The 27,159-nt window shown below is 36.4% G+C and overlaps 1 protein-coding gene and 1 long non-coding RNA gene across 4 annotated transcripts in view; one reads left to right on the top strand and one right to left on the bottom strand.

Moving 5' to 3' along the window:
• Positions 1-15,755, top strand: part of LOC139128415 (uncharacterized) — a 93,365-nt gene extending 77,610 nt beyond the window's left edge. For all 3 annotated transcript variants that reach the window (XR_011551293.1, XR_011551292.1, XR_011551294.1), the window contains exons 2-3: positions 14,591-14,692; positions 15,652-15,755. This is a non-coding gene — a long non-coding RNA (uncharacterized lncRNA). The remainder of the gene's footprint in view (positions 1-14,590; positions 14,693-15,651) is intronic.
• Positions 15,756-25,811: 10,056 nt separating this feature from the next.
• Positions 25,812-26,834, bottom strand: LOC139128402 (zinc finger protein 862-like). Its single transcript, XM_070694178.1, has one exon. The coding sequence runs from the start codon at positions 26,832-26,834 to the stop codon at positions 25,812-25,814; it is 1,023 nt and encodes a 340-aa protein (XP_070550279.1).
• Positions 26,835-27,159: the final 325 nt, after the last annotated feature.

Genomic DNA, 27,159 nt, shown 5'->3' with positions numbered 1-27,159 from the left:
GTACAGAGATGTTGCCGCATTCACCTGAAATTATCAAACACAAGACATATGTGACAAATATCATGGAAATAAGTACAGCCTTTTTGTAACATTAGTAGAATAGTAGAAAGAAATTCTGTGATACTGCCGCACACACAACAAATTGTTTTGGTCAATGAATTTAATTTTATAACTTTACAGAATTCGTTCTGTGTATAAATATTTTAGTAAAAGAATAAATTACCTTGCCAGAATATCCAGTGTGCTGGCAATCTGGCCAAGCCATCTTGCACATTTGCTTTGTGTAAATACGTATATTTTCTGGCACGAGAACTTGATTATCCCTTTGCAAGGGTCATCGATAGTGCAATCCCGTCCGGTGTTATCATCGCCAAGTACTTTTTTATAAGTTAAAGTACACATCGTGGATTTTATGCGCTCCGTAGTAGCGGCTGCCCTTATAGGGCAGTTTGCCCGTGTAAAATCCACTTTGGTTGTTTTTACATGGCCGTCCATGGAACTCTAGGAAGTCTCTTGGGTCATCAGATCAGACAAGTTGACAAGATCCATCTTGACCAGTCGAAAACACGAAAATGGCATTGAAAGCCTGATGCATCCACGTGGCAATCACATGCATCTACAGATTGAATTCCTTCTCGCTAGCCAATAACCAATATGACAGAGTAAGGCAAGCCATTTTATTTAACCAATCAGACTAAAACAGTTTCCTTCTACACAGGTGCATTATACCACTCTGTAGCCCTTATTCAAATGCAGATTTGCAGTTGACCAGAGCCCTTGTCCTACTTGTCTGGGATAGGTCATTCTCCCAAACTCGCATGCCAGATGCATAATAACCGCTGTGAACCTTTCGACATACTATGGGTCACTCCATTCAATTGTGGGTATTCAAATGAAGAGTAGATGATTTATTGACAGTAACTTTCAAATTTTAGAGACGATTGGCCTGTTTTTCGTGGTATAAGTAGTTAATCGCACCTCGTAGCTGAGCTACAGTTGTAATGACCACACTTATGGTCAGGAACTTGTAAACATCACGAGGCCGAAGGCCGAGTGATGTTTACAAGTTCCTGACCATAAGTGTGGTGATTACAACTGTAACAGCACACCTACTCGTGCAATTAACTATACTAAGAATACATAATTCTACTCATGAGACTTTATGTCCTCAAGACCTACCAATAAGGCCAATGTTCTTTCCAAATAATGCATATTATTTATATATTAAATGGCTTCTTACTTTATTTTTATAAACTCTTGGTACACATATATACTCTTCATTGTTTTCATATTTCACACTTCAGATAAGTCAGGGTTTTACATCACTTTTTACTTTTGAGAGTCCCTGGGACCCCTGGTGTTAGAAAATGGGAGTCCTACATCAAAATATGGGGGTCCCAATTTATTTCAAAAGAATATTTTATTGTTTATCCATGCCATGGTCTTCACTGTGTTCAATTAGTGTTATAACACACGGCAAATGGTTGCACATTTCTTAAAATAATTCTTACATGAAAATTCTAGTTCATACTGCTCAGGGCCCTCATTGATCAATTCAAAGAACACTATTCATGATTAAAATGATCTCATAACTTTAATGGCAAGTTCACAATGTTGTGAAATTTGAACAAGTATTCAAATTTGTCAAATTGACAAGAAGGTAAGTAATTTCATACTCTGAAATGGCATTCACCTAGCAAGTCCAGTAGGTTTGAGTTCACACTCTGCCAACAGCTCCTTCAGCAAATAACCTAGCAGTGTTCATGAAGTCAAAATCATCTATGATGGGGCCAACCAGTTTGATGAACATTAGTCTATTAAGCCTTTGAGGATTGAGTCTACGGTATTTTTTGCCCTCTGTTTGATGGCATTTTGTACTGAAAAGCCCCTCTCACATGGGGCAGAGGACACTGGTATGACAAGAGCAATTTTAGCAAGAATGGCAAAATCAGGATACTCCTCGTAAAATCAGTGGCAACAGCTTGATATACATATCAAAATTCAGTGCGTCCCTATGAGATCTTGTGAAGTGTTTGTAAAACAGAAAGTGTGCCCTAGCTCTATCAGCATCAATACCTGGTGTATTGTATAATGATTCAACAGTTGATCAAGCTGGTTGACCCCATAGTCAGGTAGGTTGGCCAAATTTTCAGGATATCTGTGTGGGTTTAGAATTACATCAAAACATTCCAGAATATTCATCTCATCATTTTGAAATCTGCTATCTAAATACTGCAGCAGTTTGTTGATATAATTTCTCTCACAGTACAGAACCTCTGTCTGAGTGGCTGATTGTAAGTGATTCGAATGTTTTTGTATGTGTCTTTCTGACCATTGCCAGGAACATCACCCAAATCATTAAAGACTTCTCTGACAGTGTGTGAATCATTAGTCATTGTATTCAATGTGCCCTTAGTAGACTGAACACTTTATGGGATAGGTTGACAGAATCTTTGTGAAATGTAAAAGGCTCAAAATTCCAATCACAGTAAGGACATCAATCAATAAGGCGGTGAATAGCAGAAACAATGAATTGGAGACAAATTTCAACAGCCGATCAGCCTTTCCCCCTTTTTTGTCACTTGCAAGTGCCAAAGCAATTGGCTCAAAACTGATGAAAATCATCTTGACAGCTGATTCAACCGACAACCGGCGAACAGATGTAGGCTGAGTAATTTGTTTTGCCTTCCAATTCAACAGAGTTTGAATTTCTCTAAGTTTGTCATATCTCACACTAGAGTCATTAAAGTATTTATACAATGAATGGATTATATTATGATATTCTTTGCAATATTCAATATCTCTGCCTGCTTGAGAAGCAGCAAGATTCAATCGATGTGCAACACAATGCACTTGAACAAGGTTGGGATTTCTGGCTTTTAATTTTGCACCCAACCCGTACCCGTTCAAAAACGGCCGCCCGGTCTGTTCCTAGTCAATATATTTTGTCTACGGCCGCGTCACAGATTTCTTTCCAAGTCAAAAATTCAATCAAGGCGTTTTCGATCCCTGCAGTAGTGGCATCTGTAATTTGCTGGTTACCGAGGAAAGAAACAATCGCCTCGCCATTCTGAATATATCGAACATATATGGCAAGTTTCTTATGAACGGTTATGTTCACAACTTGACACAAGTCTCATCCAACATTGTAGGCCGATGAAATCACTAAGACTTGCATGTATGCTATCAATCAGGGACTTCGATCACACGTTGAATACACTCTTCAAACTCCATAACTATCGGAGGACGTTTATAATATTCAATGTCTAAGCCGTTCAGATTCTGTAGATGCATGATGTCAGTGAATACATTGCATGGAAAGTCACGTTTAGCGATCAGATAAACAGTACGTAATTGTGCAGCGTACGCCTCGAGTTCGTTACTCTTACCCTGCAACTGCCGGTCCTCTGCAGATTTGCGAGCAGTAGTAAATTGTGACCTCACGCTTAGGATTTTAACACTTGTGAGATGACTTTTCGAGTCCTGATGACGAGTGAGAGTTGAATGTTGAAAATTAGAACAACCTTCCGTGAACGGGCATGTAACATTCGCTTTCAAACATACATCTCATTCCATGACGTTTCGCTCTTCAGAATATCGAAGCCATTTAAATCTATCGAGCCAACTTCTGCTGAATGTTCGTAATTTTGCTGACTTGGCCGGGGGACCTGATGTATCAGTATCGCATGCCGTAGCTGCTGTTTCGGCCTCGACCAAACCTGGCATCGTGCTGGTTGCTGCGGCCGCCGAAAAACTTTCGCAGATCGGCTTGTTTTGGGTGTTTGATACAACCCGCCATGATGCATATACATGTGTTGATCGCCGCAAACAACAAATCGACCAATTAAGAATCATTTTAAATTTTGAAAGTCACTAAAATTTGTTTCCGCGGGTACCATTGGTCATCAAACAGTGGAGGCCAATGCACTACGGAGCATTCCATTAAAGTATGGGGTCGGTAAGGTTTACTGGGATGTGTTTTGCGTGTTCAGCAGCTCACAAAATATACACCAGCAACAGATATTTCTGCGTCCGAAGGGACGCGTAGTTCAGTTTTTGAGGGGTCCTGCGTCCGGTTTTATGCGTAAAGGACGCAGAAATGCGCGTCATGTAAAACCCTGGAAGTTTTACTCCACTGCACCGTGCTGCCCAAAATAGCCATAAAGATGTTGCAGAGATTCTCATTGGTGCTAAGGCAAACATAGAGCTCTCACAATGCTTTATATACATTTAGTATATTCATGTGGACCGGTATATTGACTTATATGGAACCCAACATTAATGGCATACGTAATGATTGTTACATGACTTGATATGGGTGCAAGTCAGTGCATTGACTTTAATAGGAACATCGGGGGAGTTAACGAGCCGTGTGAACAATGTACTGACCAGTTTCCATACATGCACGTCTGGTGAAGCCTTTTGACATTTTAGACGTCAAATTACGTGCTTACCGCTAGAATGATGGAAAGTATCTATGCACGTACTACCGGTACTACTTTGACTTTCATTACAATTTGTTTGATGCGCTGGTCGTTAATGGTAAGATTCTTTGAGAATGCCCTGTAAGTAATAAATAACATGTAGCTTTAACTGTGAAGAGACATGTAATAAACCTGAATACATTGGTTTATGTACCGTCGCAGCAGGAGCCAAGCCATCCTGCCGTTGGGCATATTGTCGCCAGCTCTTGGGCACATTAACCCATCTATTCGGGCAATAATGTTTTATCATACCAGTGTATTGATGATGCAAATGCAGCAATCTGATTGATGGAGACATGAAAAGAACCATGGTATGTTCACGATATACCATGACTAGCACATGCAGCGAGCTTTCAGGCAGAGCAATAATCCTTTTCTGACGTTCCATGCCAGAATTTCAATATAGTGTTATGATATAATAGTTATAAATCACACCCACCTATGGTATACCACTCGATTTTGAACAGTTTCTATTATTTTAGCCTTCTCAGAGGATTTGCATTAGAGAAAGCCAGACAATTTTCATTTCTATTGTCTGTGGAAAAAGCACAGCACAGCATTTTCAGATGAGGTGTTAGATCATTGGTAAAAGATGTGTCAAAGAATTGCACATGAAGTAGATCTGATAAATTCAAGACAAACAGCACAATATCACAGTGATTAAATCTGTAAGGAAAACATCTAAACCGTTCATTATTCAGTCATTGGTTAAAGCCCCAATAGCTGATAATGTTATGCATTTTTTTTCATGATTTTATTTTCAAACCACACTTTGTTCATGTAAACGTGCTAACTGAAGGATGTGTATTGAAGTATCACTGCTCGCTGATTTGGACCATGCCTACATGTTTTAAAATGCTTAATAATAAATGATGCCGCACCCATAAAATGGCGACCCCACAGGAAAATAAAAAAAAATCAGTATTTCCTGCACATACACATCGTGATCATACCAGAAACAAGCATGACACCTGTTTACCCAATGACCAGTAAGTTACTGTAATTGTACAGTTTATCACTGTTTCCAAGTCCGCACAAAGAGAATTGATGACCCATTTGTGAATGTGTTTTTGCTCACGTGTTCACACACGTGAGCATATGTCGCAGCGATGTCTGTCTGTCTGTCTGTCTGTCTGTCTGTCTGTCTGTCTGTCTGTCTGTCTGTCTGTCTGTCTGTCTGTTGGTCCATTTTCTCAAAAACGGCTGAACGTATTTCAGTCAAATTTGGTAGACATCTTCAGAATTCAAATGGCTAGAACTGAAAAGGTTTTGGTGGGCGTGGCTTGCATATTAATGAAGTTATCACAGTTTTAATTTTCTGATACATGGTAGTCTATGGGAAGCCGGTATCTGTGGTTTGAGGGCGCTATCCCCACGTTACACTCTGGCTGGACGATGCTGAAATTAGACTCGGTTTCGGATTCGGTTTCGGATTCGGTTCGGATTCTAGAGACTGAAAGAAATTTTATATTTTCAGCCAATTGTTACACTGTGGAAAACTGGATTTTCCTTACTTTCCCTGGACCCTTTTTTCAGCTAAAATAATATCTAATCACACTAAACAAAGTGAAAATAAGTATATAGGGATAACTTAGCAATACAAATTTTTTGACAAAATGTCATGTGATCTCGATGACCTTTGACCTTAAATATGAGTATATGTCCATAACTCAGTAACCACAAGTGCTACACCCTTCATATTTGGTATGATGGGTGACCTTATGACATCACATCCTGTACCTTATTAATTATGTGCATATCTAATTCTGAGCCAGCAAATAGAGCTAGAGGTCTGATTTTTGGTATATAGGTATAACTTAGCAATACAATTTTTTGACAAAATGTCATGTGACCCCTATGACCTTTGACCTCAAATATACATATATGGCCATAACTAAGTAACCCCAAGTGCTACACCCTTCATATTTGGTATGATGGGAGACCTTATGACACCACATCCTGTACCTCATTAATTATGCGCATATCTAATTCTGAGCCAGCCAATAGAGCTAGAGGTATGATTTTAGGTGTATTGGGATAACTTAGCAATACAATTTTTTTGACAAAATGTCACGTGACCTCGGTGACCTTTGACCTCAAATATACATATTTGTCCATAACTTAGTAACCACAAGTGCTACACCCTTCATATATGGTATGATGAAACACCTTATGACGCCACATATTGTACCTCATTAATTATGCGCATATCTAATTTTGAGCGAGCCAATAGAGCTAGAGGTCTGATTTTTGGTATATAGGGATAACTTAGCAATACAATTTTTTTGACAAAATGTCATGTGACCTCGGTGACCTTTGACCTCCAATATACATATTTTTCCATAACTCGGTAACCACAAGTGCTACACCCTCATGTTTGGTATGAGGGACACGTTATGACGCCACATACTGTACCTCAATAATTATGCGCATATCTCATTCTGAGCGAGCCAATAGAGCTGGATGTCTGATTTTGGTATATAGGGATAACTATAGGAGAGAAATTTTTGACCAAATGTCATGTGACCTCGATGACCTTTTACCTAAAATATATGTTTATGTCAATAAATAAGTAACCACAAGTGCTATGTCCTTTGTATTTAGTAGGATGGGAGACCTTATGACAACACACGCTTTACCTCATTAATTATGTACACATCTAATTCTGGGCAAGCGAATAGAGCTAGAGATCTGATTTTTTGGCATATAGGGATTAATTAGGAATGTAATTTTTTTTTTGAAAATGTCATGTGACCTTGATGACCTTTGACCTTGATTATACATATATATGCATATTTCAGTAACCACAAGTTCTATACCCTCCAATTTTGATAGGATATTAGACCTTAAGATGTCACATCTTGTACCTCATTTATAATGCGCATATGTATTTCTTGGCTGGCCAATACTGCCAGAGGTCTGATCTTTTTTCCCAATTTAGAACCGTAACTTAGACATGCCTCATGTGTTTCAAATTGGGAACAACGACATAGACCTATGTGCCCATAGATCTCAACATATACACTCCAATGATACTTCTTAATGACCACATTTTCCTGCCCATCAAGACTAGTACTCCTATTACAAGTGGGGACTATGTCATTGTAAATGACTTGTTGAGTTAATGGTTGTATCACAGTATTCGATATATCTAATTCTGTATTTTTTCCATTTTATATTCTGAATAATTACATTAAACATATTTCACTGTCTCCAGTACATTTCATTTAAGTATTTTCACTTCATGCACTTTATCCCTTTCACACATGTTCAAATATCTGACCAGAGAACAAACACTAAATAGTCCAGGATGGGAGCTACAGTGTCATTGACGCTATTTTTACTTCAGCCAATTCCTAATTTGCATATTAAATGAATTTTCCATACTTAGGGATATTCATCTGAATTGACTTGATCAAAATTGATGTAACTTGCTATGTACATTTCAGACACTGTAATACAATATTATTGAAAGTCATTAATCATTTTCTCTTCAGCAAATTCCTAATTTGCATGTTTAATGAACTTTCCTAATTAGAGATATATATCTGAATTGACTTGACCAAAGTTGACAAAACTTGCTACATATATTGCAGATACCATGATACAACATTATTGACAATCATTAAGCATTTTTACTTAAGTCAATTCCTAATTTACATATTTAATGAACTTTGCTTATTAGGGATATATACTGGGATTTACTTGATCAAAGTTGGCAAACATGACAACATTGATGATTATACCTGGTTAAAACAATATCGAAAGTCATTTCACATTTTCATGTCAGCTAATTTACAATTTGCATATCTAACACAGCTCGGCATATATGGCTTGAAGGACTTGGCCAACGGTAATTACACTTGCTATATAAATGACAGCAGTCAAAGACTTTAATATTTTTATTTCAGCTAATTACATATTTGTATACTTCATGACCTTTGAGAATTAATCAGCGGTGATTATTGTTCATTATGTTGATCATAATACTTTCAATGAAGTTGCAAACATGTGGCAAAGGTTCAAATTTACACATAACTGTATGAAACACGTGAGCATTTTCAGTTCATATCTGGTTACCTTTTTAGATTCTGTGTGACTTTAATTCGGTAACTGTGTAAGCTTATGTCTGCATTATCATGCAGTGTGATCTGGGGAGTGTTGTATGTCAACAACTTAAACATTAACATGCCTGCCAGTAGTAGTGTTGATGTACCAATGGGGCTTTGATAAGCCATATACTATCATTCCAAACCCATGTGTGTGTGCAGGGGTGTATGTGTTATTTTCTTACGCACTGGAGAGTTTTGTAGTGATCACCTTATTTTACCTAAAGTTCAATTATTATTGTGTTACTTTGATGGCTTTGCATTTTTATTTAAAATAATCACAATGATTCATCCTCAATCCAATAACACTAGGTCAAAATTTGTAATACACCGTTAACAGTTAAAGACAAAAAACAGCACAGAAAACATAACAAAGTACCAGTACATACAACGAAGTCAAATTTGTGAAAGACAAGATATATGGCCTCTAGCAAACAGACCAAGAAGTGTTGTCAGGTGTTTCAAAAGTAGTGAGCGCTTCCAGTCCCACACTGTAGAAAACAAAATATTGTTTGTGAACAAAAATCAGAACCTTTTTTATTTTTGCACGATCATGTTTCATCACATCAACACAACTGCCGTTTTATCGATTATCCAGCAAAATATCACCAGAAATGATCAATGTAATTATTGAAAGGCGTACTTGATGAGGTCAAGATAGTGGTGTCATAGTGCTCAGGAAATTAAAGATCATTGTATTTTCATAGAACTAAGCTCAAATCATGGTAGCATGATTCTGTGCGTTCGCAAGCTGAATTATGAAGGCATATAAGTTTGATCTTTGATGTACACACTAACCATTGCTACTTTCATTAATCACATAAATTTGTTACTCTAGCAAGTATGAAGTCATTTATTTGAAACAACTATGAGTGTATGTAAAACCTTTTTTATCAGACTTTTTATTTTTGTTGAAAAATACTAGTTATTTTGCCAAGTCATTATAAAAAAAATAAACAACTTCGGCAATAGGTAAAGTTCATAACTGTCAACCTGGTTTGAAATTGAGGTAGTATTTGCCTCGAAAGTGAAAGACTTTAAGATTTGCTTAAACTTCCGTAAATAATATTTCAATCATTCTCTTTCAAAATAAGAAAAAAAAAATGGGGTCACCGTGCAAATTTTGGAAAAGAGAAACAAATTACTCAAGATTTACCAATATTTTGAATTCAAAATCACCACCCTCCCTGTGTTAACTCAATGGAGAATAACATTGAATTTCGATTTTGAAAAACTTAAGCCGGTGAAAAAATTCTTACACAAAGAGCTTTAAAATGAACTTTAGCAAGTGGTAGATCAAAAAAGAATTGAAAAAGTTTGAGAGTCTGAATATCTATCCCCAAGGTGCGTTCTACTTTAAAAAGAATTCCCATAACAATCAATCACATTTCTCATGCAGTTATATGATTGTATATTGTTTAATGCGGTGATTTTATTACTTCAAGTAAATGAATATGACGAAGGGTTCCCAAATTGCTACTCCACACATGGCCAAGGGGTACAATGCTTGAATGTAATTTGTAACTATTTCATTTCATTTACATTATTCATTAGAAAATTAAGGTTTGATCTCCTGGAATTTAGAAGCGCTGAATTCTAGCCCATCTTGAAAGATTAAAGGCAGACTGTATCCATAGTGCAGTTGCTGATTATACATGTATGTTGAAGCGACACATCAGAACCCCCAGGGAGTCATACTCCTAGTCTCGCATCCCAGACCTCTAACCTGCATGCTGTGCAAGGGGCAAAACCGTGAGGTGTGAGTAATTTCAAAGTCTGGCTTGAACCGACGTGCTATATATATATACTGTCCAATAGAATGTTCGAATATTGGCAAGATGAGAGAGCACATCTATCGCTTATTCATATTGTAGGCAGAGCGTCTCAAAATAGCCTTTTGAACTCGACTGAATGATTGTGTCATTCATTCAGAAATGTTTCAATGGAAGTAAACTGCACTATGTTGACCTCAGTACGACTTCATGAAATTATGGTTACTCTATCCCCAGCAACCATGATGAAATGGAAAAAAATTGCAAAACGCTCAATTCCATTGAAGAAAGTGGTGATGGACAGCCTGACACCGAAGCAGGAGGTAGCTACGAGAGTTATCTGGAAGGAAACGATGTTTCTGTGAATTTGCCGACATGATATGGCAAATCTCTCGTTTTATGATTGCTTCGGGCGTTGCTTCAATGCTTGCGATTGTCGATTGTCGACGTCATCATCAATGAAGTTTACTTTTTCCTTTTGCTATGTTCCAACGAAGCTCAGACTTTTGGCCCCATTCGACTGCCAATGAGCTGGTGGTAAATTGCCTCACAAATAAATTCTCACCGTAGATCTTAAGGGGAGTGTTTTTCCGGGTGGGTGTATGAAACATGGTGGAAAAATGCGTTATGGTCGTCTGTACGCGGTGGTCCAAAGTTATACTTATTAGCATTGGAAAGACAGCCCACTTTTGACGTCATCACATTCCTGAGCAGTTGATTCTTCCCAGACCTCGTAACCTGCACAGTGTTTTGTTAAGGCCGGTACCCCGGTAAATGTTACCGGGGTTCCCCTTGGTATATCAATGCAATCAGATTAGGGGACAGCAGAAATGTTACCAGGGTTCCCAAATCATTTACCTCTGTTCCCCAACCTTAGCAAAAACACTGCTGCAGTTTCTCGCACCTGGTGGCTACGCCGCTCGCTCAGCATGCAGGTTCGAGGTCTGGCATGCGAGACTATCATAATCCCTAACTTCCTCATTTGAACACAAAAATGTTACACCATCAAAGATGAAGCCTTACTAAGAAATTATGATAGGTTGTGTTCAATACAGTGAAAATGGTGTATAACTTCATTGTAAAAAACAATTTATTCGTCAGAAAATAAACATACATTTTTCATCTTTTCATCACAGAATTTGTTACAAAATTGTCTTTTTAAATGTCAAAAAGAAACTCAACTGGAGTGAATGATTCCTGTGAGGAAGGTTGTCTTCAAGTTTTTCCCCAACCTTTACTGGTCCCTCATTTTGCTGTAAAAATAAAACATTGTAAAAGGATGTGGTGTGCAACAAAATATAAACAAACTTAACTCTGAACACTTAATAACCATCATACATATTTCACATAAAATATGACTGAGTCATGTTATATTCCTAAGAACCCAGCTGCCATCACTGAAAAAACCCAACCACTTTAAAGATATTTTAGACCGAGGTTTCAAGGAAGAGCAATACAGTTATTTAATTTCGCAGTGAAGGCCTCTTAAAAAGTGTAGACATTACCTTTTTTAAAAACAAAATCTTATTCATTACTTCAAAAATGATCAATGCATATCCATTAGCAAATGATCGCCATCACAGCATTTCAGAAAATGCTGCCATAAATGGTATGTTCAATATATTTCCTCAAACACATAGCAAAGAAAAATGTTGGCAACCAATTTTCACATCATAAGACCTTCATGTCATAAAGAAGAATATGTTATTTCAACATTTTTTTCAGTATGTAGAGGCAGCTTGTATGAGTGTATTTCTCCATTAGTTTTCAGTTCAAAGAATTATTGTAGTACCACCACTCCATTTCAATTTTCATTGTTTTGCCCAATTTCATCTTATTAAGTATAGCCCCTAGATTATAACACAATAAATCATGTAAAAATAAATATTTCATCATTGTATGCAAAGTGCTGAAGGCTTTGTAAACATACAATGCGATCAGAAAACACCAACGGCAATTAAATTCTATCTTTGATCAACACACATTTAATTTATAAATCTGAATTAGGAGGAAAATGTATATTTTGTTTCAAAGAACAATATGAATTATCTCTTTAAATTACACTACTGCCACTCTAAGGGGTTTTAATTTGAAGAAGTAACATGTATTTTAATATTAAATTAATATGATTTTAAATAATTGAATTAATTAGGAAATCATCAGAGCCAAAATAATTTTAGTGTAGAATTATCAACTTTTTTTGACAGTTCATAGTGAAATGCTTACCATCTTGGAGGATTAAAACAACTTTCCTGAATCCCAACTTTGACATATTCTGAACCGTCATTTATTGTGCCCTGTATGTTATCTAAAAGAAATTGCTCATAATAGTTTGTTATGATAGGGTGGTCAAATAAATAGAGATAGAGAAAGTTCTAATTTCCATTTATGGTTGACTTGGTAAGGATAAGATAGAGAAAGTTCTAATTTCCATTTATGGTTGACTTGGTAAGGATAAAATAAAATTACTTTTTGAGGAAAAAAATAGAGTGGTCAATTAAAAGAGTGGTCAAAGTGATAGGGTTTTTATGGTAAAGCTGGGCTGTAAGATTCCTCATGTGCTATTTATAGCAATTATGCAATCTGTGTAAACAGTGCAATGAAAGTGTTAGATGATGCTTTTGATGACCTTGAACTTCTCAAGTTTCAAACATTTGTCTCTTCAGTGTGCTTTCTCTGAGTACCTACAGGCTCAACTTATTCAACAGAACTTACTTGCAATGTTAATTTGAAAGTTAAAATGTGCTTGGTTAATAGGATGAAAATACTGATAAAATAACCAGCTTAAGATTCTTTATAACCTGACAGATATGCTGTTTTTTATGGTAAAATCTTGATTTAAGCAAGTCTTGTTTACTTTAATTAGAATGTAATTAACTCTTGTTTATTAGCTACTACAGACTAATATAGTCTATAGAAGCTATTGGGATGGGTATCTGTCCGGCGTGCACTGTCAGTATGTATGTATGTATGCATGTATGTATTATGTATGTCCGTTTGTGAGGCGTCCGTCCACTCAAATATCTTGAAAACTGTAGTACTTACTGATTTGATATTTGTTGTGTGGAGAAAATATATGATTTTGAGAAACTTCTTTATTAATTTTTTGATATTGTTGAAAATATGCAAATTAGCACAAAAAAACGCGTTTTTGGTAAAAAATCTTCTTCTTCATACCCACTAGTCTGACAGCTTTTTTATTTGGTATACAGGTCCCTAGGGATAACCCAACTTAGATTTGTTAAAATTGTGATGAAATATGCAAATCTGTATTTTTACAGAATTTTTTTTCCATCCTGAAATGAGCTATCAAAGATATCCACCTTCTTCATCAATACAGGTGTCACAAAAAGTTATTCTCTACATAACACAGCAGAGCTCTGTCAACTGTTGAGTCGCTTGTTTTTTCAAAACCGCTGGTCAGACAGCTTTAATATTTGGTTTACAGGTCCCTAGGATGACCTTAGTGAGATAATTTCATACAGTCAGGAAATACTTAATTTTGTATCCATGGCTATAGTAGCTTCAGGGACTTTGGCCCTATGTTTTATGTAACTCAATAGCTTTCTTGATAACTTGTGACATGGGTCGTTAAGTCAAGGTCAATTGCAAATCAGTATTGTGTTTCTCACAGTAATTACATTGCTTCTGAGCTGAATGAGACTGCCTTGTGTAAGCAAATAATTCTATATTTAAGGTTTTCTGTTACAGTTCAAAAGCAATGCAACATTGAATTTTAAATGTGGTCGTTATAAGAGTCGTTCATAATTTTAAAATCAAATCAGAAACGATCAATCAGGATCAGCTATCCCATTTTTGTGACAAATAAAGTGTAAGATATTCTTAAAAATTAGGTGTCCGAGCAGAATTATGGATCATAACTGCAGTCTAAAAATACATAGCTTTAGTAGATTTACAAGTATATTGACTCTGAAATAACATTTAAATAAGCAACTCATAACCAGTACTCAGTTTTATTTTTGTTTCCTGTGTCTGTTGATGAAGTGTCCAAATTGTATCTTCAATAATTGTCATGGTTTTTTGTTCATTTGTGGCAATTTAATCTCTTATTACAAATGCTGTTCATCATTAAACATTCGAAGTACAAAGTTTAATGTATTAGAAATTCAAAGCAACAAATCATTATCTAAGTCTAAACAATTCCTTTAACAGTAACTTCAAGTTGATTACACATCAACTACTATTGTGTTCATTTCACCTGCAGCATAATCAAATGCCAGTGAATCTTGCTTCTTTTAACGGACATCTTGATGTTGTGAAGTATTTCATTGAAATTCTTGGTATGGACAAAGAAGTCAAAGGCCATGTAAGTATATTTTCATCAACGTAATCAATTTCTGAAGAATGGGAAAAAAAATAATGCTTTCAGAATTTTATCCCAGTATGTGACCAACTTAAGGATTTGAACACCTTTAATTAATTTAAGTATGATGCAATCTTTATGATTTTGTCAATTAAATAAATTTTGCCATACCTGAAACATTTATTTTTATTTTTTAGAATTTTAACTGCTTTTTTACATGAGAATAGGAGCTAAGCTTATCAAATGGCTTACCTCCCAGTTCCAAAAAGCTTGAATTTCCTATCGCCTATATCAAGCTAAGTAACTTAGCTTGATGTAGACAGTAATTATTGATGGACAGCTATCAACTTGGGACAATGTAATTGAACCTTTTTGCAGTTTTCAACTTCAATAGGGAAGACCTGGTAAATGTGAATAATAATGTCCATATGGTTTACCTTACTGTATTTAATATTGGTAATGCAAGTTGATTTATAATGACAATCAAGAAATCAGGGATACTGCATTCAAGGTTTTGACAAAACAAGATTGAAAAGGGGACAATAAATCATGATGACTGTATGAAATCATAGCAAAACTAACAACAGGCTATTTTCTTCTGAAAAAAGTAAGCCATTTAAAGTTCAGCTGTTATGAAAACAAAACTTAAACATCTCTTATGAACTAAATATTAATGTCTTTGGTACATTTAAATCAGGACATATTGTGTGCCTCAGTAATCTTCTATTCTTGATTATATTTGGATCAAAAAAGAAAACAGAAATGATATAAACATGGAATGAACTATGCAGAATTGGGCCACTCTGCATTGAGAACATGAATTTGACTAATTTTATTTGTTTAATATATTTCGTCCCCTAGATCAAGTTTGTGAACTTTGTTATACTGTCAATAGTGTATTGAGACGCAAGTAAAACTCAAGCATTTCACACACATACTTCTGTTTAACTGTTTAATTATAGGACAATAAAACACCCCTTATAGATGCTGCTGAGGGTGGTCACTGTGAAGTGGTGAAATATCTACTTGGTATCGGTGCTGATATTGAAGCTGTTACATCAGTAAGTGTTTGACAAGATATTCATCGACCATTGACGTTACATGAGAAAAAAGCGGTGAACTCAGAAATTTCCTTTAAAAAGAAATTCATTATAAAAATAAATAAGACTAACCTCTAAGTCAAGGTATTAAAGGCAGGGGGAGCCTATAAATACCCCCTATCTCCCTGGGCATTCATAATCCAACATGAGTGGCACATTGTAGCAGCGTAAACGAATGCTCCCGAGAATCTGGATCTTTCAAGAACCATGGTGTTAATCAAAGCAATGTTGCAACATCTTACGTTTTGTGAATATTTGTGGCATCACCCTGTTGGAGAAATTAAGTTGGTTTTTGATGCCAAAACTGCTTCGATGCTGTGTTCGAAGCGTCCAAAGAACAATAGATGAAAGCATTCAAACAGCTACCAATCACGAGGGGACGCGCAAAGGTGCAAACGAGCAAACATTTGTTGTGTATATCAGATCGATTACAATGTCAACAATGAATAAACGATTCTTACTACTGAGGAAAATACTTGATCAACAGTTACTGAACACAAATCTCAGATGAGTTTAGAGAGACAGACTCTTCATGGTTTCAAGCAGATTGCCTCACCCTGTTTGTTTGTGGATCTTTGTAGGTCTATGAAGCCGTACGTTATTTGCTGGCGATTCACGGTCAAGGCCCATGCAGTGGCCGGCCATTTGATACGTTCATGCGACGATTACACAGGTGCCCATGAGTTGCATTTCCGGTCTGGCCGGGGCGATGAAACTAAATCGCGATTGATTCATGTCTGTTGGAGTTGTCCAAAAAGAGACACTTGCCATAGATATTTAGCATCAAATTTTGACCGTTCAGACTGAAACATGATGAAAGGTCTGAAGATCGCCGTGATGTCGTTCTCCTCTATACGTTTTTTTCTGAACTCGTTTTTTCACTAGAAAGTTGTTCAGAAGAAAAAGCAGTTTGTATTTAGAGTCTGCAGCTCAGGATTTTTCAAGATAAACAACCCATTATACATTTCCTACATCTTTGAAATGGGGATTACGGTAATCTTTCTTGTGATGAAAATTTTGTGAACGTCTTTGCAATGTGTTCCCACGATGAGTGTGAACTGATTCTTTGTTAGTAAAAATCGTCAGAAATGGTCCCGTGACTGTGATAAAATAGACACAGATGCAAAATCATTGCGAAGAATATAGTAAGAAATTCATATTGCAATATTTGCTGTCGTATTTCTCATTTTCCCACTTTTACACATTATGTATAAGAAGAGCAAGCAGGTGTTTGGCAGTCAATTGCTTCTATCATTATAATCTTGATCACAGCTATTTTGCGAGCACTTATAATCTCGAAAAATTACTGATATTATGACTTTGTGTTCAAAATGTTTGATCGAAGGCAGCAGCTCAAATCAACAGCCGTGGTATATTGGGAATCATGTTTATCACTGGAAGCAGAACTACCTTGCTATCAACATTGTGTTATGTACCAAAGTACGCCCCTAAAGGTAACGCATCGGCGGTAACACATTGGTTTGCAATTGTCTAATTCTGCCCCGTCTTTTGTACCGTCCAGAAATTTCAAAGCTAGAAATTTTTACCCAGACATATAAATACAGCGATCTTGCATATTAATGATCATTCATGATTCCACTGTTTCTGTTGGCGTGCGTTGTCTTTTTTATATTTGCCCCGTGGCCCCGGTAAGATATTTTCCATGCGATAAGCAGTTTGAATTTTTTTCAAGGCAAATTTAGTATATTCCCAGTTTGTGGGGTAAAGTTGTCTATAGTGAAAGGTTGAGTTGACACTGATAGGGTAGACGTCAGGCCCGGAACAGTTGACTGAGATCAAGTCGGTTTTGTGTTGTTTAGTCCAGAAACCTGCAAAGTTCTGTATGATTACCTTTCTGCATTTGGGTGTTTTAACTCAAATTTTTTTGGTCAAAGTAATTAATTCAGTAACAATATGTACGCCAGATTCCTTGTGTTGTTTTGTCACGATCATACATGTATATGGATGGCTTTCAATTAAAAATGGTAAATGCAAGCAAAGTTTAGTCAGTGACTGTTTACGCAGCAGTTGTCTATAAAACTAGGATTTACCACCATCTAACGGCTGCAACCTCGCATCAATAGTCCATACGAAAATTTTGTGCTGAATAGGAGGCCAAAATTACAGTAGGTAAGATCGGGTCATTTTCCGTCAAAGTTGTTGATCTGAAAAATCGTCATTGTGCACAAACTACATGAGTGGCACACCCCACAGGCTTTCCACTCTTCCTTGTTATGAGCTATGTTCAAAGTTCGTCAAGCTACGACTATTTTTATGTATGGAGTTACAGACATTGGTGCAGTACATTGATGGGTTCAAAACCACCACCTGTTTGCTCCTATTTTGTACAAACTCTTCTTCAACTACTTCATAGTCAGAGCTGTCTCTGTCAAAACTGCTATTGTATAGAGTAACAGTGACACTGCCTGTAGGCAGTAGCAGGGCAGTAGCTGTATTAACTTTGATAATTTTGACAATAGTTTTGTTTGTTCAGTTTATACAGCTGCATTCTTGTTCTACTCCCTACATTGTGTAGAACTGTCCAGTATTCAGCTTGGCAACACAGCCTGTAAATATATACCCAGCATTTGTATCATTGACAAATACTTTCAGTCTGGATTCTAATTCAATTATCACCAAATATTCCTATATGCAGGCTTTTGTCAACAAACTGAATAAGCATTTGATAAATTGCATAGAACTTTTGACAAACTTATCAACAGTTCTACCTTCTGCCCCAATACTAGGCCTATTTGATATATTGCATAGAACTTTTGAAAAACTTGTGAACAGTTCCAGCTTCTGCCCCAATACTAGGCCTACTTGTTTGTTTTTAACGAAAATTCATACATTTTTAGGGTTTTTTGAGACAAAAGTAATGAAATGATATGAAATGGTTGTAGATCTTTTATTATTATTACTAACATTTAAACAATTGAATTACATTAAAATGTTATTAAATTTCACTGCATTTCAAACCAAACCTTAGAATCGTAAAAAAAGGGAACCAAAAAATTTTCAGGTCCCCCATGTAGGTAGAGCAAAACTTTCTAGTCCCCCCTCTACTGCCCCAAATATTTTTGAATCCCCCCTGCATTCCTCCAGCCCTAACTGTTTTATGTGAACGTAGCCTACACATGGCGAATCAATCAAATTCTTATCGGTGCATTCTTTTATCGTTCCAATGAATAAATAAATTGTTATTTATTTGTTACAACATTGGATTATATCAGACGTAGGTGTATCAGAGATGAAGAATTATTTGCAAACTATAGTGGTCAGAAAATACTAAATACAATGTGAACAAACTAGCAACACTTAGTACAGGCATTGGAGAACCTGTTGTTTGCAGTTCCCAGTTTGTTCCTAAGAAATTTGACATTTGAGATTCAAAGATGACAATATTTCAGACAGATCCCAAAGCTTACAAGGTTAAGAAATATTTGAGCGAAAAAGTTACCATTGGAGTACAAAGTATGTTACAACAAATTGTGGCAAAAAAATATAGATCATTAATAAATTTGAAGCCATGATTTGATATCAAAATCCTTAGACAAACAACAAAAATTAAGAAGTGTTGAAAGGCGAAAAATTAAAAATATATTGAAATTAAAATATTCTATCAAAGCTTTTACTATGATATTCATTTATACGGTAGCTTTTGTATATTTCATCCGAATTTTAAGTTTTTTTAGATGCCCATTTGTTATAAATATTGGATTTAAAGAAAAGACACACACACTGTGCAAAGAGACACCATGAGTAACATGAGCATAATTATATTTTTTAATAAAAAATTATGAATTATGTAATGACAATGTTGATTGGCTTTGGCCTTATCCACTAATGGTGACCAAAAAAAAATATAAAATGTTGTCAGATTACATTTCAAAAACATGTTTCTATTACTGTGAAGACGACAATGTATTCTCTTTTTAGCCCCACTGTCAGTGAAAGGGAGCTTATAAAATAGGCTCTGTCATTCGATGGCTTTGAAATTGGATATGCAGTTCACTTGCGATGACCTCACGCAAGTTTGTTCAAATCTCGGTAAAATTTGCATATTTTTGGGTTTTTTGTTAATAAATACAATTATATTTACTTATTAATGATTTTAATAATCAGCACCAATGTTGAATCAAATATGTGAACTCTTAGATGACATGGAAGCAAAGGGTTTGCTAACTCATTTTGACTGGCTACAGATAGAGTTGCTCAAAAATTGGTCCGATTTAGAACGAATACTGATGTATGCAGATTTGTCCTTGTGAAACATTGAGTTTCCCACATTAAAGGTATGTTGCAAGGTCAACAATTTGCAACATCAAACAGTCTGCATTTTGTAAGAAAACCTTGTGACTGGTGTAGCCATTTGTATCATTAGTAAGACTGGCAATGAAATCAAAGTCTACAGCACATTGAATGTGAACAATTTTAATTTTAGCAAAATTCAGTCAAATTAAAATAAAATCTGCTATTTCTATCATTTATTTCAATTCACCAAAAATCATCCCTTCTCATTCCCTGTGTGTGCATGGAGGCACAAAAAGCTGTCAAAACGTTGGTCATGGAGAGAGTTGCTTAGTCTGATAATTTAAAAATGTTCACAATAAAATTGCTGACTTTGTTTCATTTGAAATTTTACTCAAACTATTTGACTTTTCCCTAATTAGAGTAAATATATTATCGTTGTCGTTCTCACATGCAATAACAGTGGGTTTATTGAGTAGGAGATTGAATAATTTGTCAAGTGACTCTGTTAACATCAGAAATTGAACAATTGCCTATGGGGACATTTGGCAAATAATAAAGAAATACCGGTATGTTTAAGCATGGCAAATGTATGTAAGGGAATTGGACGTATACCCTGGTACACTTAGATTTGTAAGTGAATGTTGAGAGTTTAACAGACATTGCAGTGTGAACTGTATCACGTACAGCTAAACTCATCATTTTAAAACACTCACATTTAGAGAAGGCAATACTTTTGGAAGTATTTTCTCGGAATTGTATATCAATGCCTAAAATATTCTAAAAAAAGACTGCTTATTTTCTCCTGTATTTTTACAATTTTCATTCCCATACAAACAGACAAGTGATTGCCTTTTGTTGTACTCAAAAGGAAAGTCAAAACATATTTTGTCACTATTTTCGAATATCAAAATAGAAAGTTGGCTGAAATACAAGGAGTGCTTTTCTAGAGTTCAACAAAAATGCCAAATAATATTTTGAAGATTGTAACATTGCCTATTTTGCATATTTGATAATTTAATAAAAACCATTCAAACTACTTTTGTTTGCTTCTGATAATATTATTCAGAAAGAAAAGTCCCATCTAACATTGATAATGAATGTTTGTGGAAAGATTACAATAACCATGGCTGAACTTCATTTTCTCATCATTCAAATGAGCACACATTATGAGCATTCCATGTAGAACATTAAACATACTGTCAGCTTCCCACCCACCACTCAGATAAAACAGCAGTGAATACTAGCAAAGTGCATTGCAGTCCAACTAAAGTAACACCCATATAAGGAAGATAAAGTATCCTTGATGCAAAATATTTTTAAGATACCATTTCAACAAAATAAACTTGTTTGACATCTTGATCCATCATAATGTTTCTTTGCTATCTCTCTTGACTCATCAAGAAAATATTTGTAGGCTATTTTTTCTGGCCAAAGGGAAATGAGTTGCTTTGTATTTTGTTTGTTATCCAATTCTTTTTTTCAACAGATACAAATGTTTGTGAATTAAAAATAATCACAATGTGACAGCATATCATACATTGCACGAGGGGATTGTGCCTACTTGTACATTACATTTTATAAAGAGTTAAAAAAGGACTAGTTCTTATATAGTCATGCTGTATAATTTCAATTGTGAGAATTTTGTCGTTCAGATCTACCAATAATGCCAGTAATCTTTTCAAAGGATATTCATTATATTTATGTATTGATGGATTTTGAATTTATTTTCATAAATGTATACACATGCCTGTACTTCATGGTTTTCATATTTCACTTTTCAGGATGGGTTTACTCCACTGCACTTGGCTGCCCAAAAAGGCCATAAAGATGTTGCAGAGATTCTCATTGGTGCTAAGGCAAACATAGAAGCTCTCACAAAGGTAAGTGTAACTATCTCCTTCAGCAGAAAGACATAAGTGTGCACTTCAATTGTTTGCCAATTTGTTTACATGCTGACCTTTAGGATGTATTTTTTTTCAAATATGCAGTAAACAATTTGGATAACGTTACCTAGAGTCTCAAATAGGGTATGATTTACTATATCCAAATAATTAAAGTTGAAGTGACACATGAACAGTTCATGTGTTACTTCAACTTTAATTATTAGATATAGTAAATCATACCCTATTTGAGAACCTAGGTATCAGAACTACCACAAAGTTTGTCATTCTTTTTATTATTTTTGTTATAAAATATGGCCTTCTCAGAGTCAAAGAATGTGCAGTTGAGAGAACCAGACAATTTTCATTTCTATTGTCTGTGGAAAGAAAATGTATTTTCAAATAAGCTGTAAAGTATCATTTGTAAAGGTGTGTCAAAGTATTGCATATGAAGAAGATCTGTTACATTCAACATAAACGGCACAATATTGGAGTTATTTAGTCTAAATGGAATATATCTTAAAATATCACTGGTTAAGCATTTGGAATATGTGTTGTTTCTATCTGCATTGTAATGCTCAATATATGCATGGACTCACAAGTTGTTGGTTATATCAAAGCATCACTTTAGATCTCTATCACAAGATGGCAGTTTTTTAATGTTCCTGGTCTTGATTTTCATTTTAACCCTTTACCAAGGCAAACAACTGTATGTCAGTTTGTTTTGTGATGTTATATGGTCATTTTCCGGTACATAATTTGTTTTTACTTTGTCTGTCCAGAGCCATGTGCTTTGAAATTCTTCCTTGCAGTTGAGCTTACGAAGGGAAAATATTGCAGTGTTCGCGGGAGGATTTTTTTCAAATTAGCCACGGTTTCCTGGTGTGGCTAATTCATGACAAAAACAATTAGCCACGGCCAAAATTGATTAGCCACGCAAAATACTACTCGACACACAAGGATGTACAATTTATGTGACATTTTTATTCAACATGAACAACTTGGAATGTCTATGAACTTCAAATTCAATGCATATAGGTTCAAATTCTTCCACTGCAGAAAAAAAGAGGAGCATGAGGTTAGTTCAGAACATACACTGTGACTGTGAGCTGAAAATAGTTGTACTCTAACATTTTCAAACATACTGCAAAGCAGGGTTTTACATCACTTTTAACTTTGAGAGTCCCTGGGACTCCTGGTGTTAGAAAATGGGAGTCCTACATCAAATTATGGGGGTCCCAATTTATTTCACAAAAATGTTTTATAGTTTATCAATGCCATGGTCTTCACTGTGTTCAATTAGTATTAATTTGCATACACAGAGACAACAAGGTTCCATATTGTACATGGAGGGGTAACTATTGTGCAACACATGCACACAACTATAGGGCATATTCAACTGACTCTGTATAGTTTGAACCGCCTGTATAACTATAATGAAGAGTTGAAGACAAAAACACATTTCACTAACCTTTTGATCGATTAATTTGGTGTTTGACCCAACTTACATTAGTTTAACCCTTTCACCACCATGGTTTGTTCCAAATCCATTGTTTTCTATGGTAAAGTTGGACCTGTATACAGGGAACTGGGGGTGAAAGGGTTAATTCACGTACGCGTGTGTAACTATCTGTGGCTTATCGAGTCACGGACTCGTACTACCATACATACTAGTCAATCCGTTCGCCAAGTTTGATCACATTTTTTGACAAGCACGCCACAAAATCCGCCACAAAATGGAAAGAAACCACTAAGTATCGAGAAAAAAGTTTCATGTCCGGTTTATTTCAGTTCAAAAAATGCGTAACAGTTACTAACACGTAGGAAATGTCTCGCAATGTCAACAGTTCAGAACAACTACATTTCATTTACAAACCGGGTCGACTGTTATGGCCGTCTCGCTTCAGGACGGCCGGAGGTCAAATATCAACAGTTTAAAGGGGCTTTTTGGCAGTCAAACGCTTGAAAATTCACAAAATACACTTCAATTTAACCGAATCCTTACAAATTTCTCAATCTTGCATGTTTTGGACTTCGAAAACCTTAACCTCGGGTTCCATGTCGAGAGTTAGGCATCACACAGTGCCGCCATCTTGGCCGCCGATACGTTCGAAGTTCACTATCGCGATCGATTTGGTCACCAAATCGCGTCATTTTTCCATAAAATATTCTCAAAAAAACTGTAAAATCTATCATTTCTATCACCCAGAGGGCAGTAGCTTGGCATAATATAGTTGTCTTCCGTGTCTACGGCATGGTGAAGCTTTCAAAACGTACGTACGTGTTTCGTTCAATGCACTGTACTGTGCCGTATCCGCGTACGGGTGAAACTGCAGACCTGATTAAATATTCATGAAAACCGCTGACCTCTTTTGAAGAAAGTTCGCATAAATTACTGGAATTTTCGATTGTTAGGCTGCATGATGTCATTATTTTAGTCCTTATATGGTACTAAACTGGGTTCAAAGGGTCAGGAATACCCTCCTTCTGGCTGAGTTCGGCAATGCATAGCTAAGTTAGGCATAAGCATAGAACGCAACCACTGTCGGTTTATATACGTACCGACGTGGCGCTGAGAGCGAGAATGCCGTGTCGGTTTATAAACCGACGCGGCACTTTAAGGGTTAAAGTACGGGGTCGGTAAGGTTTACTGGGATGTGTTTTACGTGTTCAGCAGCTTCGCAAGGTGTACACCAGCAACAGATTTTGCTGCGTCCCAAGGGACGCGTGGTTTAGTTTTTGAGGGGTCCTGCGTCCGGTTTTATGCGTAAAGGACGCAGAAATGCGCGTCATGTAAAACCCTGTGCAAAGGTAATTTTAAGGACCACCCCTGAATGATTATGTAGGAAGGGCTAGGCAGAGTTACACCCGTTTCCACTTTATTGTTGAGTAAGCCTACCCGATATAGTCAGAAATTCTGCTTGTATGAAGACAAACCGACCCTGCAACAGCAAGGGGTTGTTTATGAGAGTTTACAGTTGGCACACTAAAAAATTGAGACACAAGATACCTTGTCCATTCATAAAACCTCTACCAGAAATTAGTTTATTGAGGCATTGCTGCTATAGACCAAACCAGAGTGTCCCATTAAGACACTGTGTCTGCTGGGGAAATTGAAATAAACAAGACTTGTACATAGACCGGTGCATGTCAATGTTAAATTGTATCCCAATATCGAACAGAGGGTGCCAATCATAAACCCTCATTTACTATCCCAGATAGAGCTAGTTTTGCTTTTGTACAAACAGAATGTCTTGCTACATCAAATGGGGCTTAATCAACAGTAAAGTGGCCACAGGTAAGGTAGTGCAATTTTAAATACATCACTCATCATGCCAAAGTTCAGTTTCTTAATTAGACTATGTTACTGTCAAAATCTACTTCCTTTGCGATTTTTTGCAGTGCTGCAACGCTTTCAGTGAACAAAGATAAGTCAGTGTCTAGTTTGTTTATCATTGCCTTTTTTTCAGTTTCAACAAGTTTACTGATATTTCTTCTTTCTCTCTGATTCGTCCAAACTTTGAATGATTTCCTAAAATCAAAATCATTCAGAGGTGGTCCTTCTATATTTAATTTCAAAAGCCTACTGACAGATTCTATTCTCAGTAAATTTCTCATGGTTGTTTTCACCAAATTGTATTGGGAAAATCCCCTCTCACAATCCACAGATGTGCATGGTGTTGCTAAATATACAGAGTAAAGTTTGCAAACATTTGGATAAACATCACGATCTTTCAGCAACACCTGTCTGTAAAACTCTTCAACACTCATAGTTTTGTTTGTTGCCATCTGCTGCTTAACATGAGCCATTCAAGTTCAGTGGCATCTTTATCAATGATTGGATCATATCTAGTACCATCTTTACCATGTTTGGGTACACCAAAGTGATCAATGATCTTGTTTAACTCTGTCAGGCATGAAAGATGGTTCAAATATTGCAAAGGAAACCATCAGGTCAGAGTCAGGAAACCTGTTTGAAATATTAAGTATGACCTTATCAATAAACTCCTCCCTGGTAGCTTCAAATAATTTCCTTTCATGTTCGGTGTCTTTTATTTGATGTGACATGAAAGAAGAGAAACCACTCTCAGGTGCATTTACACTTGGCAACTGTCTGAGAAATTCTTGGAATGCAGTACCACTGCCAGCATTAGTTTTCAAACCCTGCAAGGCCACAATATAAGAATTTAATTTCTGTTGTACTTGAGCAAAAATCAAGTTGGGTTTCTGCAAGGACTCACACAACTTACTTAATATTTCAAGGGCATCCTTAAGAAAGTAGGCTGTCGCTAGAAATTTGAAACAGGCCATCTGTTTGACAAAACCAGCAGCCTTGACATTGGTTGCTGCTAAACTTTGAAAACAGGTAAGTAAGCTATCAAGACAACTGATGATTGATGCTACAGATTTGTGAAAAGACAACCATCTTGTGTGAAATGTCTGCTTTAGTGTCACTGATCTGGATTCTTGCAACGTCTCTCTGATACTGTTCAGATTTCTGAGATTTTTGGGAGAATAGTGAAAAAACTTGAACACCGCATTAACAATTTCTTGAAATTTCAACAGATATTTCACATTGTCAGCAGCATTACCACTTGCCAAGGCTAGCCTGTGTGCCAAACAATGGTTGCTTAACATGTATGGGTTCATGTTTTCCTTAAATTTAGCTGCTACACCTGTTTTAGTACCAACCATGACCGAGGCACCATCGGTGGCCAGGGCAATGACATTTGGATCTAGGCCTTTAGCCAACAAACAGTTAATGACAGTCCCATAAATGGCCTCTGAATCACACCCTGGCAGTTGTTCAACAGACAAAAAGTGTGACCTTACATGTCCACTAGAGTCTACATATCTTATATACACCATTAACGTAGAGATGACTGAGACGTCAGTACTCTCATCAATCATATGTTATAAATGTGTCATTTGATTTAATTACATCCCAGGAGCTAGTGCGCCCTCAAACAACCTTAAATGTCTAGCGTAGCCCTCTAGTGTTACTCAGATCGTTTATATCCTTGCTTCGGTCACATGTTTTTTGAGCTGCTCCCATTTCAATTTTCTTTTTGAGAGACAAACTTCGTCGAGAAATCAGCACGACGTTACACTACTGCCGCACAGTTACAGTTCTCACTGCACGAGTATCCCTAGCTTCAGAAGTATGGCTGCCGGAGCAAATGCTCAAGATATCGAGGCGTCCGAAACGGAACATGATGAGGCAGTCGATTCTGCC

This window comes from Ptychodera flava, unplaced genomic scaffold (assembly GCF_041260155.1).
Source record: "Ptychodera flava strain L36383 unplaced genomic scaffold, AS_Pfla_20210202 Scaffold_52__1_contigs__length_894533_pilon, whole genome shotgun sequence".
Classification (NCBI taxonomy): Eukaryota; Metazoa; Hemichordata; class Enteropneusta; family Ptychoderidae; genus Ptychodera; species Ptychodera flava.
This window is presented reverse-complemented; position numbering and strand designations above follow the sequence as displayed.